At 46.5% G+C, this 16,385-nt stretch overlaps 1 protein-coding gene across 4 annotated transcripts in view; it reads right to left on the bottom strand.

The window, feature by feature from the left end:
- LOC141100067 (uncharacterized) overlaps window positions 1-16,385 on the bottom strand; it is a 56,566-nt gene that overhangs the window by 35,418 nt on the left and 4,763 nt on the right. For 2 of the 4 annotated variants that reach the window (XM_073588264.1, XM_073588263.1), the window contains exons 2-4: window positions 7,531-7,743; window positions 5,098-5,211; window positions 4,036-4,092 (exon numbers count right to left, since the gene is read on the bottom strand). In XM_073588264.1, the coding sequence (XP_073444365.1) occupies window positions 4,036-4,092; window positions 5,098-5,211; window positions 7,531-7,734 (375 nt within the window). In that variant the 5' untranslated portion in view covers window positions 7,735-7,743. Of the gene's footprint in view, window positions 1-4,035; window positions 4,093-5,097; window positions 5,212-7,530; window positions 7,744-7,928; window positions 7,953-16,385 lie in introns of those variants that run through there. The other 2 variants (XM_073588262.1, XM_073588265.1) reach the window with 2 other exon arrangements.

Genomic DNA, 16,385 nt, shown 5'->3' with positions numbered 1-16,385 from the left:
AGAAAGTGATAGTCAACTTAATGCATTCAGGAAAAAAAGCTAACCCCTTAATGGCACAGACAATTTTTAGGCTTTTACCTCCCTACAGCCCCCCCACTTTATCATCAAAGAGCCATACAGTCATGCAGCTTTTTATTTCTCCTCTGCCATAGCTGTGTCGAGGGCTTTTTCTGCCAAAGGAATTACTGAATATATTATAGCTAGCTCTAGCAAAAATTAAGAGACCACTGCAAAATTTTTATTTTGTCTGATTTTTCTCTTTATAGGTATATATTTTTTTCAGTAAAATGTAAATTGCTCTTTTATTCTATAAACTGACATGCCTTTGAATTTTCAATCACTAAATTTTTTATTTTCAGAAAATGAGAAATTATCAAAATAACAAAAATTCAGTGCTTGCAGACCTCAAATAATGCTAAGAAAACAAGTTCATGATCATTTACAAACAACATTACTAATGTTTTAACTCAGGAAGAGTTCAAAAACATGGGTATTACATACCTGGTAATGTGTTTTTTCGTAACCCATGACGGCACCACAAGAGATCCGCCATTCAAGTACAGGAAACCTTCAAGATAAAGAGGGCAGCTCCTCTCTCCGCATCAGTTGTTTTAGAGAGCATGAGAGGAACTCCGCGGATTAGTGTCCACTCAAAATAATACATTCATTTATACATTAGAATTCTATCTACCAACCCCCCAAGGGTGTGTCTGATTATGACGATGCACAGAATAAAAAGGTGATCTATAAAATAGGGAAGGAAAATAAGGGTGCCGTCATGGGTTACGAAAAAACACATTACCAGGTAAGTAATACCCCGTGCTTTTCAGTCACCCATGACGGCACCACGAGAGAATTACAGAGATATGTAGTTTTAGGGAGGTACCACAGCCTGTAGCACTCTTCTCCCGAATGTGAGGTCAGAGGAAGCAGACAGATCTAATCTATAGTGTCTGAAGAAAGTAGAAGGAGAGGACCTAGTAGCTGCCTTACAAATTTGGTCGATGGAGGCATTTGCTCTCTATGATCAGGATGTCACCATGGCTGTCGTGGAATGGGTTTTCAGACCTTCAGGAATAGCTATGCCTGCACTAACATAAGCTATCTTTATGGTGTCTCTCACCCACCTAGCTATAAGTCCGTTTGGACACTTTAAGGCCTTTCCTCGACCCCTGAAAGGACACAAACAGGGCTCCCTGCTTACTCCAGGGTTCTGTTATCTTTAAATAACATAGAAGACACCTCCTAACATCTAGGGAATGCAGTCTTTCCTCTTTCTGGTTTCTCGGATTAGGGCAGAATGATGGTAGGACCATTTCCTGAGTTCTGTGGAACTTTGACACCACCTTGGGGAGGTAATCCGGGTCTAATCTCAACACTATCCTATCCTTCATGACCTGTGTATAGGGAGGGTCTGCTCACAATGCCTGTAAAATCACCTACCCTATGGGCTGAAGTGAGTGCAACCAATAAGGCTGTTTTCAATGTAAATCACTCTTTCTGAAATGGAGTCTAATGGCTCAAAGGGACTCTCTGCCAATGATAACACCAAATACAGATCCCATGGAGGAGGCGTAGGAGATGGAACAGAGGTAGCTCTATTACAGGCCCTAATGAATCTGGCCACCCATCTATCATTTGCCAGGTCACAATTATATAACGCTCCCCAAGGGCTGAAATCTGCACTTTAAGGGTACTAACTGCTAAGCCGAGCTCTAGCCCTTTCTGTAGAAACTCAAGTATGGCCACTAACGGGAACTCTCTCTCCCGTACCAGTCCTGAGAAGGATAACATTTTTTTCCAGATCTTCCCATAAATTCTAGTGGTTACTGGCTTTCTGCTACTGAGCACTGCAGAGTGGAGGATTAACCTTGCTGAGAAACCCTTCCTTTCTAGAAGTGCCCTCTCAAATTCCAGGCTGTTAAATGCAGCCCGGACATCTGAGGATGAAAGAAGGGCTCCTGTGACAAGAGATCTTGGTCCTCCGGGAGGACACACAGATCCGTCACCGACATTGCCCTCAGCCAGTAGAACCAAGGCCTCTTTGGCCAAAACGGAGCTATTATGATTATTCTGGCCCTGTCCTCTCTGATTTTCCTTACGACTGAAGGTATGAGGCAAATTGTAGGGAAGGCATAGAGGAGTCCTGGTGACCACTATCTTGAAGACATCTACTGCATACGGTCTGTCTGCTGGGCTTAAGGAACATCATTTCTGGACCCTCCTGTTGTCCCTTGAGGCAAATAGGTCTATCTGGGGGCAACATCACGTGTCCATAATCTGGTTGAACACTGATCTTTTTAGGGACCATTCTCCCTCTTAGCTGGTTGCGACTTAGGAAGTCTGCTTTCAAATAGTCTTTTCCACGGATATGCAGGGCCAATAATGAAAGGAAAGGTCTTTCTGCAAGTGCCAGAATTCTTTGTTACCTCCATTAGCGGACGAGAACGAGTGCCCCCTTGGCGATTAATGTAGGCTACTGCAGCTTGATTGTCCGACAAAACCCTCATATGTCCCTGTAGATATGGTAACAGTCCCTTCAATGCCCTCTTGACAGCTAGGAGCTCCCAGACGTTCGACAACAGGCTTCTTTCTTCCTGAGACCAGGCATTCTGATGCCACAGGGTGTCCAGGTGGCATCAGTTGTGACTATCTTGGACGCTCTGTTTACCCAGGGTACCCCCCTTGTTTATCCTGGAAAAACAGTGGATTCCTTCTGTTCAGGCAATGTTCCCCAACTCTGGACCGATTTTTCCAGCAGGACAATGCGCCATGCCACACAGCAAAGTCAATCAATGTGTGGATGAAGGACCACCACATCAAATCCCTGTCATGGCCAGTCCAGTCTCCAGACCTGAACCCCATTGAAAGCCTCTGGAATGTAATCAAGAGGAAGATGGATAGTCACAAACCTTCAAAGAAGAACTGCTTAAATTTTTGTACCAGGAGTGGCATAAGGTCACCCAAAAGCAGTGTGAAAGACAAGTGGAAAGCACACCAAGACACATGAAAGCGGTGATTAAAAATCATGGTTATTCCACAAAATATTGATTTCTGAACCCTTCTTGAGTTAAAACATTAGTATTGTTGTTTCTAAATGATTATGAATTTGTTTTCTTAGTATTTGAGGTCTGCAAGCACTGCATTTTTTTGTTCTTTTGACCATTTCTCATTTTCTGAAAATAAATACAAAATTTAGTGCTTGGAAATTCGAAGACATGTTGTCAGTAGTTTATAGAATGAAGGAGCAATTTCAATCACTAAGCATCTTTCATTTCACCAGAGCTGTTGAGAAGAAGCTGAGCTGTGATTGGTTGCTATGAGCAACAGTTTCCCCACTCCACAACACCTCAGCAGACACTGACCGGGTGGGAGAAATCTAGCATCCCCGGGAACATAAGTTCCCAGCCATTGTCTGCCCAAAAGGAGCAGAGAACACATGACAGAAAATCGCATCATCAATGGCCGCACACAGAGCCGCACAGCATGGGACTATTGGATGGAGGATATGTATGATGGGTATATGGGCACAGAACTATGGGATAGAGAATAATTATAATTTGTTATAACTAACCACAGTTAGTTACTATGCCCAGACAACGCCGGGCTCTTCAGCTAGTATACCTATAAAGAGAAAAATCAAACAAAATGAAAATTTTGCAGTGGTCTCTTAAAAGGTGGAACTGTGATGTTCTCTCTAGAACCTGTGATCTCCAGCCTAACAAAATATACGGTATTTCTAATATTGGTCTCAGCAAGTCTCTGGCTGCCAAGACAACCCATCGGCACACCATGGGTATTCAGAAATAGACGCCAGGCAGAATCATGTAGTTTAAATGCCGCCGTCAGTGATTTACAGCAACATTTAAACGGGTCAACAGCAGCTCACTCCAGCCACTGCCATTACAGGCAGATGTCAGCTGCGCAACAAGTCTGGCATCTGCCTTGTGTAGAGCAGACTCTGCTCCTGAGCCCACTCCATAAAGCTGCTCTACATTATTGGCTAAGGCAGGGGATGTTCTAGTCACAACTTACCCAGAATGTTTTTGGAAACTTATAGGCTACAAGATTCAGTATCCCAGATACAATGAACTGTGAAGAGATAGAAGATAGGAAAATTAATTTTTTTTTGGATTTTCCAAATCAACAAGGTAGGAAATGAGATTTCCAAGAACTATTTTTTTTTTTTAACAGGAAACACAAAACTAGGGAATAGAAGATAATACAGGCATACCATCCTGGGAGACAGTGGATGTTAAATACTATAACCTGGGCATCAGAATTATATTGTGGGTGTCTCATGAATTAGGGCACAATATTGCAGTTAAAGGTGGCATTGTGAAAATGAAGTCAGTAAAAAGTCCTCAAATTTTCAATACCAAAAGGCTGTCCCTTAGGCCGGGATCACACTTGCAAGACACTCGCTCGGAGTCCCGCATCTCAATACCCTGCTGCCGGCACTCGGACCGAAGCGCTCAGCTGCATGGAAATACATGCAGCCGGACACTCCAGTCCCGAGTGCAAGCGTGACCCCGGCCTTAAAGTGATTATCGCACCTGTCCACGTGCCCTATTACAGCATATGTAAGTTATAGAGGAGGATCCATAAGACCAGCTCTACTTCCGGCAGACAAGAGCAGTCTTGAAGCGGCAAATGGTTAAGGGTTCTTTTTGATGGCACAACCTCTTAAAAGAGTTTTAATTGATATAAGTATGGCCAAGAACCCCCGCGGTGACCAGCGTGCAGTACACCCACCTGAATAAGAAATCGGGAAAAATAAAGCCAAGGTAATTTAAGTTACAGTTTGGCTGCTAAGGGAAACAAGTCCCCCATTCTAAGATTTTAGTCAAAGTTATTGTAGAAGGCCACCATTATAGTCTAATATATCTACAGGCAGCTTGTACGACAAGCGCAAGTTTTTTTTGTCCATATAAAGTTTACAAAAAGGAACAAAGAATCCTACCACAATTATATGTATTTTTTTGTGAACTATAGGGACAAATTAGGGAAAGCAGATTTCAACATTTATAGTACCAACCCCAATAGAGGTCAGGCCAGATCCAGAAAAGCCACAGGTGGAAATTTAGTGATACTTACCGGAAATCCCACCCAGAAGTGGGCTCCACTGTAGAAGATCCCATAATCTATCTGAGCAAGACAGACAATAATGGCCAACATGACAGAGACCACACCCAAAGAAATATAGGCAACCTAGATTAAAGGGAACACACAGTTACATATGTGCGCTATATCAGAATGATCATACATAGTCACTTAGTACCAAATTGGGCTTAAATGTAGACTGAACCATAGGTAAATCTGATGCGGTTATTTCAGTTCAACAAGTTGTAGCAACGTTAAAGGGGGTTTTCAAGGACTCAGATAGTGAATGTCTATCATTACGCTGGTTATCAATATGAACTGGGTGAGGGTTCCAGCAACCCATATGATCACCTGCAGTGGCCTGATGTACAATGTATGGGGCTGGGAATGCAGTGCTCTGTACAAGATGTCTGTTGTCCGCTCCTGAGTAAAAGGGAACAGGAGCCGAGCAGCAACACCTGAGAATAACCACTACACAGTGAACAGAGCTGAGCTGTCCTGCCACAGCTGATAGGAAGTGCCACCAATCACATGTCCAGAGGATAGACCATTAATATCACTTTAAGAGGAGAAAGATGCAATAAGAAAACACATGCCTCCTTATGACTTGGGCATGGCAGCCTCAAAGAGCTGCATGAGAAGTGGAAATACATGCCAGCTATTCACTGAAGTAGATTTCTGCTCTCATTTACAATGGACACACCCATCTGTTTTATTACTTTTTGGGCTACTGAATGTTTTTTTTTTTTGGGGGGGGGGGGGGGGGGAGGGGAGGGGACGCGGGGGGTCAAATTCTGCATGTTTCTTTTAACCCCTTAACATCCGGAGGTAGTTTCATTTTTTGCTCCCTGTCTTCCCAGAGCCATAACTTTTATATTTTTCTGTCAATATGACTGTGTGAGGGCTTGTTTTTTTATGGAACAAGCTGTACTTTTGAACGACATCTTGCTTTTAACATATCATGTACTGGGAAAAAAATTTCCTTTTAAATTGCAAAATCCCACAGTTGTTTTTTTGCTTTGCTTTTTTTTACCACCATGTTCACTAAATGCTAAAACTGACCTGCTATTATGATTCTCTAGGTCATTACAAGTTCATAGACACCAAACATGTCTAGGTTCTTTTTTTTTTTTATCTAAGTGGTGAAAATTTTTTCCCAACTTTAGTAAAAAAAAAAAAAAAAAGTGCCATATTCCGATACCCGTAGCGTCTCCATTTTTTGTGATTTGGGGCTAGGTAAGGGCTTATTTTTTGCGCGCCAAGCTGTCGTTTTTATTACCATTTTGGTGCAGATACAATCTTCTGATCGCCTGTTATTGTAATGTAGCGGCGACCAAAAAAAAAAAAAAGTAATTCTGGAGTTAATTGTTTTCTCATGCCGTTTGATTTTTAAAATTTTATTTTGAATGTGGTGAAAGGGGGGGGAGATTTGAACTTCTATATATTTTTTTTAAATATTTTTAACCCCTTAAGCCCCAAGGGTGGTTTGCACGTTCATGACCGGGCCAATTTTTACAATTCTGACCACTGTCCCTTTATGAGGTTATAACTCTGAAACGTGGCTGTTATAGGCACATGTCAGCTATTCAAAACAGCTGACACGTGTTGGGAAAGATGTGCGCTCAGCGCCGGAGCCCAAATCAAACGGAGGGATTACGAGGTGAGAGTACTATTATGCTCAAAACCGAAAAGGGGTTAAAGGGAAGGTACCATGATTTTTGTATTAATTACCTATGAAAATCCACTATTTTTAATTAAAAAAAAAAAAAAAAATCATCATTGTATTTAATGTATTTTTTTTTGCTTCAGCCACTGGGGGATGCAATTTTCACTTGCTGGTGTTTAATTGTACGAGTACAACACTTACACACCTCAAATATGGCAGCCACTGTACACATCCAACCGCATCTCCTGGATTGGCAGCCACCCTGCTTCATGCTCATCAGGGAGGCCATCTTTGGTGAGAACAGTGGGTTCACTAATCAACCTTGGCCATTAAAAGGGAATGTGCCCTAAAAAAAAAAAAAAAAAAAAAAAACACAATTTTTTTTATTTTTTGGGGTAACATTCCCTTTTAATGGCCAGGGTTGATTAGTGAACCCACTGTTCTCACCAAAGATGGTGTCCCTGATAAACGTGAAGACTGTACCTACATGTAGAAGCTACTTGAGTAGTCTGAGAAAATTTTTTTTACGAGATTTCTTGTCTCAATTTTAAATCCTGTAAAGCAAATGCTAGTATCAGAACAATATGGTTGACTATAGTACAGATTAATGATTAATACAAGCCATAAACCAAGAACATAGGTTCTGTAGACTATACAAGAGGCTTCTTCTGGAGATAGACATGTTTTTTTTTTTTTTATGCAACACAATTTGGGAAAAACCGACTATTACAACAGTAGTATAACAAAAACAAACTCTTTACCCCAAACCCTAGGTGTGCTGCAGAAGCAGGTGTACTGGAGGGCTTGGTCTTTTCTCCACTTTTCCTCATGTCCCGGAAGAAACGGAAGGTGTCCAGCAAGCAGTCCAAGGAAGATCGCTGGTTAATATTAATGTGCACCACAGTTCCCTCTGCGGTCTCACAGGAGACTTTTCCATTTTCAGTCTTTACGGTGCTGATATTCATGGTGTCAGACTGCAAAAAAAAAAAAAAAAAAAAATTCAGGTAACATTTCAGAAAAACAGAGAGTGTGTACATGATGAATAACACTAATTCTGTCTCTTATATGACTTATATCCTGCACTCCCCACTGGGCGCCTCTGCAGGCTCCATCACTACAATTTCAGTTCTCTCTGAGCTGGTAAGTGACAAATAACTACCTTCCCCATCCATAGACTGATAGACAGCTGTAATGTGATCCCTCAATGTTCTGGAAGTCCATCTTGGGCCACGCTCACCATTTGATTGTTTCACTCCTGGTTTTGGTTTACAGAGGAAAAGTAAAAAGTGTCACCACTTCTGTATTTCTTACCCATTCCTGGATTTGGCTACAAATACGGAAAACAAACAAAAAAAAAAGTCCAGACACTCAACGTGTGCACATGGCCTTAGGGCACATTCAGATGTCCGTGTAAATTGGTCCGCAATGCACAATCTGGCAGCAGCTCATCTAACCCGAGCATCACTTCTCTCTATGAGGCAGGGACGCTTGAGTCCCTGCCCCGCTGAACACCCCCTCCTATCAGCCTGGGACTCGAAGCATCATCTGACCTCTGTCGCAGTCCTCCCAGTAAGCTACATTTGGACTATAAGATGCCACCCATTTTCCCAAATTTTTGTAAAAAAAGGTTGTCTTCTAGTCCGAAAAAGATGGATTTTTGGTTCTTACCGTAAAATCTCTTTCTTGGAGCCTTCATTGGGGGACACAGATTACCATGGGTGTATGCTGCTAGGAGGCTGACACTATGCAAAACAACCCAACAAGGGACTCAAGGACCTAACACGGTACAACTTAAACAGGGAGGGTGCTGTGTCCCCCAATGAAGGCTCCAAGAAAGATTTTACGGTAAGAACCAAAAATCCATCTTTCTTTATCGCCTTATTGGGGGACACAGATTACCATGGGACGTTCCAAAGCAGTCCCAAAGGCGGGAACAGCAATAAGGAACGAACAGAACAGGAAGAGCTTAGGTCGGTTGGTGTGCCACCGCCGCCTGCAGAACCTTCCTACCAACAACTGCATCAGCCGAGGCCTGGGTATGAACCCTGTAGAACCTCGCAAATGTGTGTAAGGATGACCAGGTAGCGGCCCTGCAAATTTGTAAAGCTGAGGCCTGGTGACGAACGGCCCACGACGCCGCCACGGCCCGGGTGGAGTGAGCTCTCACTCCCGGAGGGGGCCGTTTTTCCTGTAGTTGGTACGCTTCCAGAATGGTAGAACGAATCCAGCGAGCGATCGTGGATTTGGAAGCCCTTTCCGGCGACCTTCAGAGATGATCAGCAACGAGTCAGACTGCCGAAATGAAGAGGTTCTGGCGAGAAACACGCAATGCTCTAACTACGTCCAGGTTGTGGAGTGACTTCTCAAGAGGGTGAGAAGGAACAGGACAAAAGGATGGCAGCACGATATCCTCATTGATGTGCAAAGAGGACACCACCTTCGGAAGAAAAGGAACAGGCCTGAGGACGACCTTATCCTGATGGAGAACCAGGTAAGGGGATCGACATGATAATGCCGCCAGCTCAGAGACTCTTCTGATGGACGTGATGGCAATCAAAAAGGTTACCTTCCATGAGAGAAGGGAAAGCGAAATGTCCTGGATAGGCTCAAACGGCGTCTTTTGAAGAACGCTAAGGACGAGATTGAGATCCCACGGGTCTATCGGCGAATGATGAGGGGGAGCCACGTGGGCGACCCCTTGGAGAAAGATCTTAACCTGAGACAAGGAAGCGAGCTCTGTTTGGAAGAGAATCGATAGGGCGGAGACCTGTCCCTTGAGGGTACTGAGAGACAGACCCAAATCCAAGCCGGATTGAAGAAAACCCAGTATGGACGGAATGGAAAAGGACATTGGAAATACTTTCTTATCGTCGCACCAACGGAAAAAAGCCTTCCAGTACCGATGGTAAATGCGGGAAGTGGCTGGTTTTCTGGCTTTGATCATTGTCTGAATCACCTGGTTGGACAAACCCGACTCTTAGGCCTCTTTCACACATCCGGCACGATGCGGCGAAATTTTTCATAACCGGATCCAGCACCGGATCCGGTTTTGTCCCATAAGCTTTCATGGGCGCCGCATCGTGCCGGATGGTTATGCGTCGTGTCCGGTTGTTGCCGGACACGGCATAAATTAGCCATCCGGCATCTGCAAAAAACGTTCCCTGCAACGTTTGTCAGCGCCGGACCGGCTTTTTCCGCAGCGCATGCCCGGACTCTGTGAATGTTAACCCCACAAGTGCCGAGAGAGAGAGAGAGAGAGAGAGAGAGAGAGAGAGAGAGAGAGAGAGAGAGAGAGAGAGAGAGAGAGAGAGAGAGAGAGAGAGAGCTCTCTCTGTCACCCGGACACTTGTAAGAGATCTCTCTCGCCGGGCACTTGTGGGGTTAACACTCACAGTGTCTGGGTGAGAGGGAGAGATCTCTCTGTGGGGTTAACCCCACAAGTGGCCGGCAAGAGAGAGATTCTCTCGCCTGGACACTAAGTGTTAACCCCCCATGTCTCTCTCTCTCCACCCCCCCTCCCCTCACCTCCCTTTCAGCAGCTGTCTGTCATCGGCTGCCTCTATCCACCTCGTCCTGCGGTTCCTTTAATAATGTCTGAGCCGTATCGTCTCGCCGCACACACATCCGGTGTCACGGCTGCAGGCCGGATCCGGCGGCCCGGCTTTTCGCCGCACGCCGCCGGACCCCACACACCGGATGTGTGAAAGTAGCCTTAAGATTGCGGCCTCAATGGCCATGCCGTTAAATTCAGAGACCGAGAATTCTCGTGGTAAAGGGTGCCTTGCGAGAGAAGGTCTGGACGATCTGGAAGCCTCCAGGGAACGTCCGTGAGCATGTTGACAGCTCCGCATACCAAGGCCTTCTTGGCCAATCTGGAACCACTAGAATCACCAGAACGCCTTCCGATTTTATCTTCTTGACTACTCTTGGGATCAAGGCAAGTGGTGGGAACAGGTAAGGAAGATGGAACTGGGACCACGGAATTACTAGGGCGTCGCAAGCGACGGCTAGAGGGTCCCTGGACCTGGACACGAAGCACTGAACTTTGTGGTTCATTCGCGATGCCATGAGATCGACATCCGGAGAGCTACAGCGCTGGCATATCTGATCGAAGACTGTGGGGTGAAGAGACCATTCACCTGACGCTAGGCCTTGACGACTCAAAGTCGGCTGCCCAGTTTTCCACCCCTGGAATGTGAATGGCGGAGATTGCTGGGACGTAACGTTCCGCCCAGCGCAGAATCCTGGCCACTTCTGACATGACTTGGTGGCTGCGCGTGCCGCCCTGATAGTTTATGTAGGCCACGGCCGTGGCGTTTTCCGGCTGAATACGGATCGGCTTGCCGACGAGGAGAGGTTGCCAGTGAAGAAGGGCGAAGAAGATTGCCCTGATCTCGAGGAGATTGATAGGGAGAAGAACTTCTTGTGAATTCCAGCGGCCCTGGGCCGTTCTCTGATGGAAAACCGCTCCCAAACCTAGAAGACTGGCATCGGTGGTGATGACTTGCCAGTGGAGCGGAAGAAAGGACCTCCCTTGGAGGACTGACACAGGCATTGCCCACCAAGTCAGGGATTGCCTCACTTTGAGAGGGAGGAGAATGGGGCGGTCCAAGGCCAACGTCGTCTTGTCCCAGGCTGATAGGAGGAACAGCTGGAGAGGGCGAATATGAAACTGTGCAAAGGGCACTGCTTCCAAGGAAGCCACCATCCTCCCCAGAACTTTCATGCAGAATCGAAGGGGAATGGGCGCTGGTCGTTTGAGGACTCGAATACCTTTGGACAGACGCAAATTTTTCCCTCGGCAGAAACACCCGGGCCAGATTCGTGTCGAATTCCATGCCTAGGAAGGTCAGACGCTGAGTGGGACTTAGAATGGATTTTTCTGTTGACTAACCATCCGAGACGGCCAAGAGTATCCAGGGTTATCTGAAGACTCTGAAGGCAGTCCTGACGGGACGAGCCCTTGATCAAGAGATCGTACAAATAAGGGATGAGAATCCCCTTGGATCGAAGGATGGCCATGACCGTCGCCATCACCTTCGTGAAAACACGGGGAGCGGAGGCTAGGCTGAAGGCAGAAGATACTTCTGATGCTGCAAGCAAACAGGGATGTGAAGATAGGCATCCCGTATGTCCACAGAGCAGAGGAATTCTCCGTGTTCCATCGAAGCCATCACCGACCGAAGAGACTCCATTTTGAAGTGAAGAATCTTCACATGGCGATTGATCAATTTGAGGTCCAGGATTGGCCGCAGAGAGCAGTCTTTCTTCGGGACTACGAAGAGATTTGAGTAGAACCCTGAAAACCGTTCGTTTGAGGGAACGGGAACAATCACTCCGGCTGAAAGAAGGGAAGATACGGCTTGAAAGAATCCTGGAATGTGGGACCGCTGTCTTGGAGGTCGAGACAGGAAAAAACGTCTGTTTGGTGGGGAAGCAAATTCGATCTTGTAACCGGACGCGATGATTTCCCTGACCCAAGCGTCGTCGACCACCGACAGCCAAGCGTCCACGAAAAAGGAAAGTCTGCCTCCCACCCTGGAAAAACTTCCAGGTGGGGGTGACCCGTCACTTGGAGGAGAACCTACCGGAATGGGCACCTGAAGACCTAGAATATTGTCCTCTAGATCTCCAGCGGGGAGCGGGTTTGTAAGATCGTTTTTTCTGTTCACGCTCCCTAGAGGCGGAAGGCCTATCTTGCTGGGTAGATCTCTCTGTGGACGAGAAGGGGCGAAAGGACCTAAACGGCCGGAATCCCTTTCTGTTGAAAAAACGTTTTGGTCGAGACTGGGGGAGAGAGGTGCTTTTACCACCAGTGGCATCAGAGATTATTTGATCCAGCTTGGCTCCAAAGAGCCTAGAACCATGGAACGGTAAGTTGGTAAGCGACTTTTTTGAAGTGGTATCCGCATTCCATGACTTTAGCCAGAGGACTCGGCGTACTGCCACTATGTTGCTGTTAGCCCTTGCCACGCACCCAGCCGCATCTAAAGAGGCGGCTAAAAGGTATTTTCCCGCATGATTAATTTGATCTGCTAGATCTGCCAACTCGTCCTGAGGAGCAGCCGCTAAGATGCCTCTGCGAAGAATTTTTGCCCAAGCTGAAATGACTTTCGCGACCCAGGAGGAGGCGAAAATAGGACAGAGAGGCGCCGGATGCCTCGAAAATAGACTTAGCCAGAGCTTCTATCTGCCTGTCTGTTGGATCCTTAAGCGATGCCCCGTCCGGGAGAGATAGAACCGTCTTAGAGGCTATGCGAGAGACGGGAGGATCCACTTCAGGGGCTTTGATCCATTTGTTGGATCCTTAAGCTCTACATCAAAGGGGTACAGGACATCTAAGTACCTGCGGCCTGAGAAGCGTTGCTCAGGGTGCTCCCAATGTTTGGTTAGAGTAGCATCGAACTCTTTGTGGTTTGGAAAGGTTCGGGATGGGGGCCTTGCTCGTTTAAATGGAACGGAGCTTCCTGGGGCGGGGTCTTATCCTGCTTAATTTCCAGGGTTTGGAAGATATCAGAAAGGAGACTATCGACCATATTCCGTGTTTTGGATATGGTATCTGATTCTGAACTAGATTCAGAATGGGAATCGTCGTTTGACCTAGGGCCGTCCTCAGATGAAGTAGAAGGACACCTGGGTGAGGCAGCCGGCCCTAGCGAACTGGAAGACGAGCCGGACAGAACTCGCTTCCTAGAACTCCTGCCCGGTCTGTCCCTCTGAAGGTCGCGGTCAGGTGCAGACGACTCACCCTGCGAGGCGGTCGGTGCGCAGGTGGCTGTAGCTAGCTGAGGCAATCGTTCTAAGACCTGGACCAGCGACTGAGAAACCTTAGTCAAGTCAGAGACTGACTGAGACATTACAACGGGGGGGGGGGGGTGTTTTCAGACCGAGGCTCGGGGTGCTCCTGAGATGCAGACATAGTTGGAGGACTGCAGGAAAGGCAGAAGGGGGACGACTGACCCGATGCCCACTTCTTTTTACAGCATGCGCAGGCGTAATGTGTAGCGGTGGGCCTGAAACAGAGATCCCTTGAAGGATTGTGCATAAGTACACTGCGCTGAATGGCCTTAGGGATAGAGAACTGCAGAGGGGAGCTAATTCTTTGCGTCAGAGCAGAGCCTACCGGAATTCAGGCGAGCAGCCAAAAACGCTGAGGTGTCCCCCAAACAGCGCAGGATGAGAATGCTGGATGACGTGGGGGGGCGGAGCTTGGCGGCTGAGCCGCGATTGGTTAACTGCGTCAGGGAGGGCACGGTACAGAGGGGAGCTGGCATATCAAAAAAGAAAGGAGCCCTGTGATGGGCTAATAAACACGCGAAGAAAGCGCGCTCAGAGAAGGAGGAGGGAGCGCGCTGAGGAAGCTGAATAGAAAGTGAAAGTGAATGCCGCAGCCCTGTGCAGACAAATGGAGGAGGAATGCCGCCGATATAAAGGTACCCTCAGCTCGGCTGATAGATTCGCTGCTGTATCTCCCACCCTGGAATAGTGTGAACAATCCTACGTTCCCCTTTGGAAGAGAGGAGCGAACGAGCGGCTGTGTAGGCGCGTGGCAGGAGATTTGAACGCAGAGTCTGTAGATGCTGTTGATGGATTCATTGCAGATAATGCGGGGGCTGGAGGGATTGTACAGGCACTTACCTGACGTCCCTGAAGAGGATGATCACAGGGCTCACCGGAAGAGAGCAAGCCACTGAGGGGGGTCCTCTTTATCCACATCCAGGAGAAAACTGCGTAACCCTTTGCGCCCGCCGTCTTCCTCTCAGCCCTGTTCCAAGAGAGGGGTGAGGAGGGGGATTTGGCAAGGACCAGCCACCTGTCCACAAGCCATAGCACCAGAAGGTGATATGGAAAAAAAAGTCCTGCCAGCGTACTGAGAGGTGCGATGTGGGATATGCCATACTGCTCGCTCAGCCGCTTGATGTGGGAAAGCAGGGTGAAATTTACACCCTGTTTCCCGACTTGAACCTGCAAAACAAAAGACAGAATTAAAAAGTTCTACTAGAAATCTAAGGTTAAGTGCGGATCTGGGAAGATCCCGGTCCGCCTCCTACAGACACTAAGCACACACTGAGGTGCCTAGTGCCTGTCGGTGGGTGTATACTGCCGGGGAGGAGCTAATTTTCTTGTTTTGCATAGTGTCAGCCTCCTAGCAGCAGCAGCATACACCCATGGTAATCTGTGTCCCCCAATAAGGCGATAAAGAAATATGGTACTTATCTCTCAGTTCTACTTCTACGCTCTGAGCCCTTTGTCTCCATGCATAAACAAGGTCATGTAACTACTACAGCCTTCAGAATAGCATCTAAGGCCGGAGTCACACTAGCGATAAAATCGGACGAATGCAACGCGGGGAAAAAAAAAAAAAGATAAAGAAAAATTGCATGGCATTCGTCCCAATGTTATTCTATATTGCTGCTCCCATCATGCGTTTTTTTATCGGATCCGTTCCTCGGACCGAGACAATCGCAGCATGCTACGATTGTCACAGATTTTCAGATCGGATTCGCCAATGCAAGTCTATGAATGCGATTAAAAAATGCACTGAAAACGCACCACACGTGTGACTTGCGATTAAATCGCAAGACTTCTCCAGGTCTACAGGATAGGGCATCAGGCATTGGCATTGGATGTCAATTTGATGCGAATAAAATCTCGCCGGAAAATGGGATGACAGATGGATCCCTGGACAAGAATTCTTTGTGCGATTTCGTACTGTTAAAATGGGACCGATTTTTAATTCATTGTGTGTGACTCCAGCCTAAGAGGAAGAATCGCTGCAGTGCAGCTCAGTGTCTCTGCTGGATGGCAGGCTGTATAGTCGCATTATGCAACCTGCCATCTAGATGTAGCAGAGCTATATGCATCGCAGGACAAATGGATTATCTTCACATCGGATAGGTGAGAAATATGGTGTTTTATTTTAATTATGTTACAGGAGACATTGGCTTCAGTAGATTGGGTGTTGACGCAAGTATACGTGTTTTTGGTAAATGTAGATTCATTAAAAGGAGTCTGTCATTATTTCAAATAAATGACTTTATTCAGGGCGTGTGCATTTTTTATTTTTTATAATACCACTACGGGGTTAGTAATGGGGAGGGGGGGGGGTGTCAGTCTTATAGATGCCTCTCCAATACTAACTCCTGGGCTTGATGTCACCTGACAACAGTGACCTCAACCACCCAACTATCACCCCATCAGGGCAAGTGGGAAGAGCGAGTCTAAGTGCCAGAATTGGCGATCTTATGGGTGCGCCTTTTCTGGGGTGGCTGAGAGCTGATGTTTTTAGTCTGGGAGGGGGCCAAAATGCATGGTCCCTTCCTAGCCTATTAATATCAGTCTGCTTTTTCTGGCCAGGAAGTTGTTAACATTGCACTGGTTAGAATGTAATCCCCCAATATTGGAGGAATGGAAAGCTAAAATTAATAATACCAATTGCTTGGAGAGAGGTACTTACATTAAAAGGAACTCAATAAAAGTTTATAAATATATGGGAAAGATGGGGTGGCATCTGCAGACCTACTCAGAATAAGTGTACTAGACAGTTTGGCTATATTTCTGGCTCTTTAAATATTGCATGTTGAGGACATAGAGATACAACCAATACTAGTTTTGA

This window comes from Dendrobates tinctorius, unplaced genomic scaffold (assembly GCF_039654945.1).
Source record: "Dendrobates tinctorius isolate UK_male_01 unplaced genomic scaffold, ASM3965494v1 ptg000103l, whole genome shotgun sequence".
Lineage (NCBI taxonomy): Eukaryota > Metazoa > Chordata > Amphibia > Anura > Dendrobatidae > Dendrobates > Dendrobates tinctorius.
This window is presented reverse-complemented; position numbering and strand designations above follow the sequence as displayed.